General features: G+C 42.5%; 1 protein-coding gene across 2 annotated transcripts; it reads right to left on the bottom strand.

Moving 5' to 3' along the window:
* Positions 1 to 2549: 2549 nt before the first annotated feature.
* VCAM1 (vascular cell adhesion molecule 1) lies at positions 2550 to 11981 on the bottom strand. 2 transcript variants are annotated; one of them, XM_083619654.1, is made up of 7 exons: positions 11844 to 11981; positions 10153 to 10428; positions 8434 to 8754; positions 6906 to 7172; positions 6008 to 6274; positions 5329 to 5715; positions 2550 to 4537 (listed from the first exon to the last, which is right to left on the bottom strand). In XM_083619654.1, the coding sequence occupies exons 1-7, from the start codon at positions 11899 to 11901 to the stop codon at positions 4377 to 4379; spliced, it is 1737 nt and encodes a 578-aa protein (XP_083475780.1). In that variant the 5' UTR covers positions 11902 to 11981; the 3' UTR covers positions 2550 to 4376. The 2 variants fall into 2 exon arrangements, with proteins under 2 accessions (XP_083475780.1, XP_083475781.1); XM_083619655.1 differs by having other exon boundaries at positions 5329 to 5673.
* Positions 11982 to 12440: the final 459 nt, after the last annotated feature.

Raw genomic sequence — 12440 nt, 5'->3', positions numbered from 1 at the left:
TTTCCTTGCATTGCATTCTCTCTGTTCGACATGCTATCTAGAAAATCCAGCCCATCATCCCAGTGTTGAAATGTTGCGCAAATTTCCACCTTCTGGTTTCCTTCACTTGGGGGACCAGCGCCTTCAGGAAGGCAAAGGAACTTTGCAGGGGGGCAAAGGCAGATCAGAAAATAATGGTAAGATGTCCAACTTTACAGCGGACCATCATCTTTTTGAAGGGCTGTCCAGTTTAAAGACAAAGAATGATGTGTGCATGGTCCATATGGGTGGTCCGCTATAAATCCATCACTAGTGACACGTTGCAGAATACACACACCCAGCCACACACACACCATAAGTCTGAATCAAAAGGTAGGTAAAAAGGTAAAGGAGCCTTGGACAGTTAAGTCCAGTTAAAGGTGACTTTGGGGTTGAGGCGCTCATCTCGCTTTCAGGCCAAGGGAGCTGGTGTTTGTCCACAGACAGTTTTCTGGGTCATGTGGCCAGGATGACTTAGCCGCTTCTGGCGCAACGGAACACTGGGACGGAAACCAGAGAGCACAGAAACACCATTTACCTTCCCACTGCAGTGGTACCTATTTATCTACTTGCACTAGCGTGCTTTCAAACTGCTAGGTTGGCAGGAGCTGGGACAGAGCAACAGGAGCTCACACTGTCGTGGGGATTTGAACCACTGACCTTCTGATCGGCAAGCCCAAGAGGCTCCGTGGTTTACACCACAGCGCCACTCGCATTTTTAGTCTGAAACAGTGCGTAGTGGAAAGGTCAGTCTTATTCATCCTACCACGTGGTTTTAGGGTAGCCTTTGGACAAAAGCTGAAATACAGTAAACTCCCATGTTCCTTCCCTCCCTGCCATATTCCTTAAGACACCACTGCCTTAAGACATTTGTGAGGATCCTTGTCGCATTGATTGAAATAATAAGGGCAATTTAACACCAATCTAACTTCAAAGTGAATGTATAAGATTAGACCCATCTGGAGGAGCCCTTGCCGGCTCTTTCTGTGTACGTGACATGGCGTCAGTAGAGCAGAAACAGCAAAACATTTTCAAAAAGTGGTTGCATTCCTCTCTTTCTAAACAAACTATCAAATGTTTGCATGAAGGGATATGTCAAAAGCTGCTGAGAATCAATGCTGGAATCTTGGCAGAAGAGAAGCTTTCCTAAAAGAGGTTATGTGCTTACTGGGGAAGAGGCAAGTTGGATCAAGGATTCCTAATCTGCAGAATGGTTGCTGTTGACCTGGCTAATGTACTTAGGCTAGCAGTCATAAGCCCAAGAATCACACAATTGCTGTAAGACATTCCAACCCTTTAGTCACTGGCCAAAAATGATAAGAGCAAAAGGCTCATATGGAAATACTGCTTCTTTTCCATAGCAGAAAGTGGTCTTCTTACTCGGGTCTTACTCAGAATTTATTAAATATTGTAAACTTTAATATTTAATTTGTTAACGTTAAAAAAAAAAATTCCCTGCCAATGCCAATATTTCATAGGAGAATATTCAGAAGCACTCCCCAACAGCCATAGGATCATCCCAGGCAGAGAGAAAGAGCTCTCATCATTGTAAAAATAAAAGTGAAAATGGGGACATCAAGTTGGTTATTTCCTTGGGAAGAAAAAGTGGGATATAAGCAGGTATGGGGGTTTATCGAGAGAGTGTGGGTTATGGCAGCTCTGCAAAGAAGCCCAATATTGTTACATCCATTTTACTGGGGGTGGGATGCAGAGTTTATGACCACTTAGCAGTGTAGCCATCCCTTCTCCTGCTGCTCTTGCCATTTGGGGAAATGCAAGTTAAAGTTGATTGCATCAGTGGTGCAATTAATCAAGGGCCAGAGCGGGTTGATGGGAGCCAGAAGTGAGATTAAGAATTTCATTGGCAAGATACAATCACACACATCAGGTCTACTCATCATGAAACAATAGAGGGGTAGAGATGGTATAGAAGTTTCTCAGAGGCCAGGTCTACCTAGCTTGGAATTTACCAGAAATGGTAGTCTGTTCTCAAACACTAGTTTTTTATGTACGGTATGTATTTTGCCCTCAACCTGGAAAAAATCCTGCAGACGCCCTGGTGACTATTGGTTACATGTTGGGGGTCTGAAAGGCCTGCTGTGAAATTTCTCATCCACCACCCTCCGATGTTCTTTTCAGATAGTCCGTCCTTCACACCCTAGGTTCACATTGTCAATTACATTAGCACAACTGCCACTGCTAAAGTAGACAGACACCTTGTGGGGCAACATCAACATCCATTAGTTCCTAGTCCTACTAGCTAATTTCCATTGATTGAGAGAGCTGCAGTGCTGAAGTCAGGTGTAGTTAAGCAAATCAAGGTTTACAGCAGAGCTGGGGTACCTTGGGCTCCACAGATGTTACTGAATTACAACTTCCATCCTCCCAAGACATTGGCCATGCTTGCTGGGGCTGATGGGAATTGGAGTCCAACAATATCTGGAAGGCTACAGGTTCCCTGTCCCCGGTTTACAGCAAACAACTAAACAATTCTACGAAATCTCGCAAGGGCCAAAAGAAAACAGCAACCCTTACAAAGCAAGGAAAGGGACATTTATTTACAAAGGTAATAATAACACATAAACTAGCTACAGAACTTCGGCTACGTTGCTGTTTAGCAGAACAACATTTTACAAATGGGAGCGGAGGTAATGTAAACACGAATATTCTATTCACAGGATAAAAAAACTTTGTTGCTACAAACAGATTTAAATAATACTGTGCAAGACGTAAAAGTACCAAGAACATGAAATTGCAGGTGAGGGTGTCGAAAATCTTTTCAGAAGGACATATCATCACTCCACTGGGAATGAATTTCATGAGTGCTATTGTACAAGCTAATTTTTGTAAAATTACAGTTGAGAGCGTCCTTCAAAGTAGACATTAAAAGTCAGTTTTGTTGTTTTGTAGTTAGAATTTAGGGAGACAACAAATGTTTTGAACTCCACTTAATATGAGTGGAGGACGTTCTGCCATGTGATCATAAGCATATTTATTCAGATAAATATGCCCTATGAAGCATGCATAGGATCGCAGCCTTAGTTTTATTCAGTCATAGAGAATGACGTCACAGAACATTGTCTACACACTACCATGTTGTGACAGTTTTAAACAAGCTTAACTGTTGCAGCTCCCCCCTCCCCAGATTCCTGGCATGGGTGCTGAGGAACATGTTAAGAGTTCCACCTAGTCTTTTTCATAGAACTTCACTTTACACTGCTGTAGGTTCATGAAACTACCAGATTGCATTGCTGAAAATGACGGAAAGTATTGGGTATGTATACAGACACGATGTCACGTTAGTTCAAATGTGTGGTGTGGATCTGCCCAACTGTAAGAAGTACAGTTTATTTCAATGGAAAGATTAAGTGTGTCTTTTAAAATAACCTCCACTGAAATCAGTGGGTCTTTAAAATCCCTAACTTCAGTTGGATTAGAGGGGCAGGGAACCCCACACTCTGTAATAATATAAACTCACCAATCTTGCTTTCTGAACCATCCGGCAATTATTCCGCTATATGTGGAAGGAAATGCTTTGGCACAGAACTAATAGGGCCATGGCAAGTTTGGGCATTTCCCCCTCAGATCTGTGACTTTATAAAATATACGCTATTTCTAAGGATGGTCTAATGCTTCCAGGATTTCCTTCTGTGAAGGCAGTTCGAAAGCAAGCGATTGACCTTTTATTAATAGGTAACATCTGCCCCGCAGACAGAGGTGGATTTAGGGGTGCCTGAGTGGTTCAGTTCCACTGGGTGCAGAGCTTTGGGGGCACCACAACTATGATGTAGAATAAAATTATGGTGCTGAAATTTGAAACCCCACAATCTGCCATTGCCCACAGATCCCTTAACTTAGCTACCAAAAGATGTGAAACTGTATATATCACATTTTAAAACCTTCAGGTAGGTGGCCGTGTTGGTCTGACACAGTCGAAATATATTTTAAAAAAATAATAATTGTCCAGTGGCACCTTAGAGACCAACTAAGTTTGTTCTTGGTATAAGCTTTCATGTGCACGCACACTTCTTCAGATACCTTGTCCTTCCACTAAGAATCTCAGGACAGCACCCATAGCCCTATCCCCATTTTCTCACTACAACAACCCTGTGAGGTAGGTTAGCTTGAGAGAGTGACTGACCCCAGGGAGCCCAGCAAGATTAACGGCTGCGTAGGGACAAACCTGGGTGTCCCCAGTCCTAGCCCAACACACTTAACAACTACACCACGGTGATTCTCACGAAAGTGCGTATTTTTGGTTTATCACATTGAGTTATGATGAGGAAGTTCATCAAAGCAATGCACGACATTATCCGCCTGTTAATCTTGCAGAAAACATGTGGTTGCTCTTGCTCTGTTTATACTTTTGGTTTCAGGGAGTTCACCAGGCTGTAGGATCTGTTGATTTTCGCCTTTCGAAAAATGTAAATCAATAGGGCTGCCATGGGCCCAGCCGCCGTTGCTAACGAAGAAACAGCAATGATCACAGGAGTCACGTAATCTAGCTCTTCTATTCTCTCTGCAGAAATCGGGGGGAAGAAAAAGAAGTTGAGTGAAGTTGAGTTACTATATCAATAGTGCTACCTTAAAGACAATACATCTTCACACAGAGTAGCTAACCCTACAGATGATGTTGGACTACAACTCCCATCACCCCTGACCTTTAGTCACGCTTGCTTTGGCTGATGGGAGTTGTAGTCCAACATCATGCAAAGTATTCCATGTTGGTTAGCTCTGTCCTAACAAAATAATTCCCTTCCCTTCTGAATTTAACATCACTCTTGCTCCCTCCTCCAACTCAGTTGTTTGCGTCGTTGTTAGGGATGGAGGAAAAATTCAATTTGGTACACCTTTGTAAGTCAAATCCACAAAATTCGCACTTTCTGAAACAGTATGTTCAATATGAATCCTTCAAAATCCACACCTATCCGAATGTTGTGATGTAAATAATAATGACAAAAATGGATAGGCTAGGTCAAAAGTGTGCATAGAAATGAAGGTATTAGTAAAAATAACATACAAAAATGCAAATTGCTTGCAAAAATGTGCACATTAAAAGTGCAAGCAAAAACGTGTTTGTTAAGAGAAATTCATGCTAAAATGGTGATGAATTTTCTTGTGGATTTCTTTTAAAACACACACACAAAAACACAAATTGCTGCAAAATGTGGAGAACTGAATTTAAGACTGAAAACTGGAGAAAAGGAGAGAACCAAAATGGCTAACCCAGGTATTGATTGACAACTCCCATGATTGCCACATCTCTGGTGTGACGATACAATAGTTGGGGAGGGGCAGTGAATTACTTACCTTTGAATATTTTGTCCTCTTCTGTACTGTTTCCAACATCATCAACTTTCACTGCGTACGTGATTGTATTGTTTCTGGAAGCTGAATACGTTGTAAAGATTCTTCCGTTTGTGGTGAGGGAAGTTTCCTTTTCCAGATCGTCCCCTTTGCTGTCAGTCACTTGATGTTGAGTATTATAGGTTGTGCTCTTAATGGCGAAATCTTCCACCTCAGCAACAGTTTCAGTTTGATCTGTTAATGCTGGAGTGGCGGGTGACAATTCTGGAGTGGCGGGTGACAATTCTGGAGTGGCAGGTGACAATTCTGGAGTGGAGGGTGACAATTCTGGAGCAGTTGGTGACAATTCTGGAGTAGAATGTGACATTTCTGGAGTAGAGGGTGACAAGACTGGAGAAAAAGGGGGATATATTTAGTGGCATTCATAATCAATCCAGATAAAAAGGTTGAGTTACACTGTGCAAATACTGCCAAATCAAGAATCACATACATATCTCAACTTTTCAAATATTTGGCAAACATTTGAGCATTCAGAGCTGGGGAGTATTCCAGCACTAAAAACTGAAGAGAAGGATTTAGCAGGCAAGTTAATTTCATCTCTGCCCTTAACCAAAAGTGAAGAGCACACAATCTGGCCCTAGAAATCAAAGCTGAACTTGTTTCGCTGTAAACCTTTATTTACCTTGAACAATTATTTCCACAGTTCTGCTTTCTTTCCCAGCCACGTTAACTGCTTCACACTCATAAAGTCCCATAGCTTCTGCCTGTACGGCTTTTATGGTTAAAGTAGCACCTTCCAAAATGAGCCGAGAGCCTCCGTCCAAAAGCTGCTTTTTCCAGAAAACCTTTGGGGTGGGACTCCCATAGGTGGAACAAGTCAGAGTTACGGTGTCTCCTTCCTTCACTGTGCTAGAAGGCACAGAGACAATCCTTGTATTTCTTGGTCCATCTAGAAAACAAAATGCAAAAAGGATGCACTTTATCCAAGCCTTGACTAAAGATGTGAGGTGTGTTCTGCAGATACCCTGGCTGGTCTTAAGACGAACCTCACAACCTTAGCCCCACAGCTGGAATATGGAGATTTGGTTTTTAATTTGTCTATTTCAGTTATTTATACCACACTCTTCAAAGCAAAAGCTTTCACGAAGCAGCTTATGCTAACATCAGCGCTGTCCAGAACACGAAGGTCTTCTGCTAAACACATCTGAAGGCAAGAAGAGGGGCGCTTGGTCAGTCTTGACTTGTCTTACAGGGCAAGGGCATCAGAAACGTAATACCGACACCGTTCTGCCCTGTGAGAAGGCAGAGAGCGGGGCAGGCAGATACAAAATCCACCCTCTTCCAGGGCCAACAGACACCATCTGCCCTGTAAGAAGGAAGAGAGGACTTGGGGAGAGGGCTGTTTGTGTTCGTTTGTGTTTTTATTTTTATCTGCCAGAGAGTCAACGGGCGAATTGCGAAACTGGAGAGCTCTAAAACTCAGTTTGGGTGCCTGAGCAGAAAGGCAGTATATAAATTCATTGAGTAAATTACAAATAAATAAAATAGATGCTAAGTATTGCTTATTTATTCAAACTTACATTCCACACTTAGTGTTTCTGCCCTTTTGGCTTTCCCAAACTCATTCTCTGCTTCACACTCGTAGTCTCCTGCATCATCAGGAGTCACTCTAGGGATGTGGACGACTCCATCCTTGCTATCAAGGACCACTTCTTCACTGGCTGATTTCCTCCTTATGGTGACCTTGGCAGCAGGGTTGCTCTTTGCAAAGCACTGCAAAGTAACACTTTCTCCTTCCTTAACTGACCCAGCAGGAAGGATGGAGAAGTCTGGAAGTCTGGGGGCATCTACGAGAGGAGAGACAACCACGTTGCAAACCTGTCATTAGTGTATGTTGCTAAATGTTTTCATTCAGTTCAGTAAGTTTATTGTGCTAGCCAAAAGCTCTGACCATTACATTATAGTGTACAAAATGCAAACATAGCAACAATACAACCAACACCAATAATATAAAGGAAAGAAAAATCAGATTAAATTTCTGCATCTCCAAAATAGATCATAGCAATATCATCTAACTCTTTCCAGTTTTAATTTTCCTTTTGCAGCCAGTGCCAAAAGATCTACTTTGTGTGTCACAAAGCATTAGTGTCTCTCAGAAGAAATTGATCCATATGTATTATTGCTTCCATATGGTTTATTTATTTTCTTTACTTAGCAAGATGTACTCATCGCTTAATTGTAGTAAAAACCAGCAAGTAGTTTACACTAAACAATGGCCAAATCAAGAGCCAAAATGGGATAGATTTATTATTAAGTGGTACCTCAGGTCAAGTACTTAATTCGTTCCGGAGGTCCGTTCTTAACTGGAACTGTTCTTAAGCTGAGGTACCACTTTAGCTAATGGGGCCTCCTGCTGCCACTGCGCCATAGCTGCGCAATTTCTGTTCTCATCCTGAGGTAAAGTTCTTAACCCGAGGTACTACTTCTGGGTTAGCGGAGTCTGTAACCCAAAGTGTTTGTAACCCAAGGTGTTTGTAACCCGAGGTACCACTGTATTATTAACCCAACAGGCCTTTTTCAGCAAGGTTGTTCCCCTGTGTCACTAAATTTGTCACACACTACAGTGCACGCAGGTGGCGCTGTGGTCTAAACCACAGAGCCTAGGGCTTGCTGATCAGAAGGTCAGCAGTTTGAATCCCCGTGACAGGGTGAGCTCCCATTGTTCGGTCCCAGCTCCTAGCAGCTCGAAACCATGTCAAAGTGGCGGGAAGATAAACGGCATTTCTGTGCATTGCTCTGGTTCACCAGAAGTGGCTTAGTCATGCTGGCCACATGACCCGGAAGCTGTCTGTGGACAAACGCCGGCTCCCTCAGTCTATAGAGTGAGATGAGCGCGCAACCCCAGAGTCATCTGCAACTGGGCCTAATGGTCAGGGGTACCTTTACCTTTACCTTTACCTTTACGGTGTGTAAAAATGAAAACTAAGTCACATCCACACTGATGATGATGATGATGATGAGATAATTAATCAGTGCTGCACCCTAGGTCTTGATTCACTCCTGTACATATAACATAGACCTGAATGCCAATTGTCTCAATTTACTTACAGTTAACATGCAGTATTTGTGTTGTTTTCCTCGCCTTGGGCTCAAACTCCATCTCATCAATTGGCAGTTCAGCTCTGCATGTGATTTCTTTCCCATTATCTTCTTCACTGGGAGTAAATGTCACGCTCGCACTTTTCGTCTCGACAGATTTGATAAGGGGTTCTCGGGAAAACTCTGTCATCCGAAGAACCTCCCCTTCGATCTCCAAGTAGATCTCCAGCCGGTCAGCGGGATACACTTTAGGAACATGGCAGGTGATAGTGGCTGGTTCCCCCAGAATAAGCGGCTGGCTGATCTCTATAACAGGATCACTGGGGAATGCTAGAAAGAGGAGACAGAAGGAGAAAAGGTTACTCAAGAGAGGCTCAAAGTGGAATGTCTGCATGTTGTGCACACACCCTAGATTCAGGTTTCTGGTGTTTTGAGTATGATCTGCTTCTCAAGTTAAGACCTATCACGGCTGAAGGAAAACTGAAGCAGCAGTGAGGGGGTTTTCATATGCGAATTCTTCCCTGACACAAAGAACTTTCCAAATTCTGCATGTTTGTTGAACAAGTACTAATTCAGCTGCATCTAAATATGAAGGACCCACTTGCTTCCGTGTATTTAGAAAGCAACATGGAAAATTTCTACCATGTGTTTTAAATTATAATGGCTCCATCTGTACAGTGGGACCTTGGTTCTTGAACTTAATCCGTTCCGGGAGACTGTTTGACACCTGAAACCATTTGAAAACCAAGGGTTGGCTTCCAATTGGCTGCAGGACGTTCGGCTTCCGAAAAAGTTCGCAAACCAGAACACTTACTTCTTGGGTTTTCGGCGTTCGGGAGCCAAGCCATTCAAGTACCAAGGTACCATTGTACAGGGGAGTCGTTCCCCCTCACCGACAATATTCAATCGGAAACTCTTCAAGAGCTTGACTGTGCTCTGTTCACCTCCTGCTCACTTCAATGAGGCTTAAGAAGGATTTCCATGGAGATTTTGTTCAACACAGCCTATTCAGTATGCTAATGCACGCTGCAGAGAAAGCAGGTAAGGGGAAGCTTTGTCTTCCTCTCACACAATACTAGAACGCAGGGCCATCTAATGGGCAACCTCACATATAAATCATTGCAGTGTTGGAAGTGGGAGGTTATTAGAGCAAGGATCATAGAACTGTAGAAGGGATCCTGAGCATCATCTAGTCCAACCCCCTGCAATGCAGGAACATGCAGCTGTCCCATATGGGGTTTGATCCTGCAACCTTGCCATTATCAGCATCACACTCTAACCAGCTGAGCTATAATGGTAGCAAGGCTCTTTGTGTCCAGATAGGGCTGCAGGTCGTAGATCAGCCAAAACTAATAAAAGACACTTCATGCCTCTAAGAGCGACTTCATATACAGCGGTGGGTCCAAAATTGCTTAACTGAACTTTTTTGAGGAGGGGGTGCAGGCCCCTCACCCCAGGAGAATGCTACTCAATTTATTCACACTGTATAAACTGGTGTGCAACCTTTCTCTGTAATCTGGGTTGTCTTGAGCAAAACAAACAAATCCAGAAACCAGCACAGATCAAATGAGATGCACATGGAACAATGAACATATAAAATCCTGGATCTAGACCATGGGAAAAGCAAGGTGCAACTAAAACAGAGAAAACAAACCGGCGCTAAGGGTTATAGTTATTAGTAGGTTGAAATGTGATTGTTTCAGAGGGTTGTGCAGGAATACTACTTACAGTAAATGTCAATTTGCACCCTCTGTTGTTTCCTGACCTCCCCGCATCTAGTGTTGCAGAGATATTCGTGCTCGTTTTCAAAGCCAACCTTCATCGTTAAGACTGAGCTGCTTCCCCGTTGGCTCACATTTGCACCTAACGGGAAGTCAAGCTGAGTCCTCCAGGAAAAAGTGGGGCGATCACAGCCAGTTGTGTTGCACCATAGTTCCAGGTCTTCACCGATCTGTGCAGCAACTTGGTGGCCGGGCACAATGTCCTCCACCTCAAAAGCTTTAGCTGAAAGAAGAGGGAAAGAAACAGGGTCAATCTCTTTAATTCAGTTAGGCTTTATATTTTCCACTAATGGCATTCCCCACCATATAGGCAATGTCTAAATCCATCAGATTGTCTATTCTCAACAAGTCAGCTCCAGTCCAGACCCCATTGAATTCAATGGCACATTCTGCCAAGCAAGGACACACAACTGTCTAAGCAAATGCTGTACTGAGTTTCAGATGTCTGGGGTTAAATCTACAGTTGTGACAGTTTATAAACCTATACAAGTTTATGCTTGCTGGCAGCCTAAGATCCACCTGTCACCCACTGCTTTCAACAGCCGACAGCAGGTGAATTATTGCCCCAAAGGCCTTATTTAATTCATTTCACTTGACCTGTTTAATACACAAATTGATTTTGCATACAACTGTAACAGCATTTCTAAAATTGCATGATCTGTACATAAGTACTTGGGCAGGAATTCCAATGTAAAATTACCGGGCTGGAAATATATCCCATTGAACTCAGCAAGATTTAGGCTGCAATCCTAACCCCACTTTCAATAGGACTTACTTCTGAGTAGACATTCTTAATTCAATTCACTAGGACTTACCTCTGAGTAGACATTTTTAACAGACATGGCTACCTACTGAATTCAGGGGAAAGAATTTATGCTATTTATGAGTAAACACAGGCAGGATCAGACTGTCAGCACAATCTTATGCATGAAGTCTCTAATTCTCAGGAGCAGGGATGGAGGAGAAATTTTGTTCCGTTCACATTTAAAGCTGAAGCAAATTCACGCTTTCCAAAACAAAAATGCATGCAGCTCTCCTTCAAAATTCACACTTACTTGAATTTTGCAATACAGTTCACCGAACAAAAAATTGCATATTTTGTGGGAAAGTGTGCATAATAATTAATATATCGGTGAAAAGAACTTAATTGCTTGCAACAATGCATATGTTAGTTAAAACAGAAATTCACACTAAAATGCAAAATGTGGATAACTGGAAAAATGATAAACAGGGATAACCAAAATGGACTGATCCACCCCTACTCAGAAGTAAGTTCCACTGCAGGTTTTACTCTCAAATACGGATTAGGACTACCCTCTTATTAAGGACCCTCTTCTGCACATAAATAATTTAGATTTATCATTGAAATTTTTTCCTTGCACGAGTGATGCTATTTTCATTGAAACCATTCATTTATAAGGTAACAGTTTAAGTGTCTCATACTACTAGACTGAGCATGCAATTTTTAAAAACAAGCCTTACATTAAACAAACTACAGCTGCATGTTTATTTTCTGAAGTGAAAGGCAGGGTGGGTAGGCAAAGCCAAAACTCAACAGATAGCAATGTTAGTATATATCTAAAAGCACAGAATTCCCACCTCCCCCCCAAAAAAACCAAAGCAAAGCACACAACTCACAAGTTAGGACAGCCATAAGTAAAAGCGCCGTCAACGCTGACAAAGTTCCTCTTGACATTTGGCTGCCTTTCGTCTTAAACCGATTTCGAGAGGGAAAAGGAAACCAGTCTCAAAACCTTGATGCTGCTCCTTCTGAAGTGAAAGCCAAGGCTTTTGAAAGTATTTACTCCGAGAGGGAAAGCAGTGTGAGGAAACTCCAGTTCTTTCTTTCTTTATATACAGTGAAGGAGGGGCGGCTGTGGGGAAGGGGTGAGGTGGGCAAGACAAAGTTGGAATTTCCATGCCTGGAAACCCCATAAAGCAAGAGTGAAAAGTGAAACCCCCCTCAGCGAGGAGTGGATTTGGAGTCGCTCCCTGGCCTTTTCTCCCTCTACTGCTTCCTGAGCTATATTTCGTTTCTCACAAAAAAACCCCTGACAACAGCATGAAAGAAAAGCAAAAGGCTCTCTGTCAAGAAGGGAGTGGGGGGGAGAGAGAGAGAGAGAGAGAGAGAGAAAGGAAGAGAAAATAAATTTAAGTGTGGGAGAAAAATGAAAATCTAACAGGAAGGAATTTTATTTATTTTTTCCAATTTTTTTATTAACTTTCAAAATTTCA

This window comes from Podarcis filfolensis (genome assembly GCF_964270895.1).
Source record: "Podarcis filfolensis genome assembly, chromosome: 6".
NCBI lineage: Eukaryota > Metazoa > Chordata > Lepidosauria > Squamata > Lacertidae > Podarcis > Podarcis filfolensis.
Note: the sequence above shows the minus strand (reverse complement) of the source record. Positions and strands in the feature narration are given on the sequence as shown.

Coding starts and splice junctions, on each gene's coding strand:
- VCAM1 (XM_083619654.1), bottom strand. CDS start 11,901: ATGTCAAGAGGAACTTTGTCAGCGTTGACGGCGCTTTTACTTATGGCT. Junction 10,429..11,843: donor ACTTATGGCTGTCCTAACTT/GTGAGTTGTGTG, acceptor CTCTTCTTTCAG/CTAAAGCTTTTGAGGTGGAG. Junction 5,716..6,007: donor TGTGGAAATAATTGTTCAAG/GTAAATAAAGGT, acceptor CTTTTTCTCCAG/TCTTGTCACCCTCTACTCCA.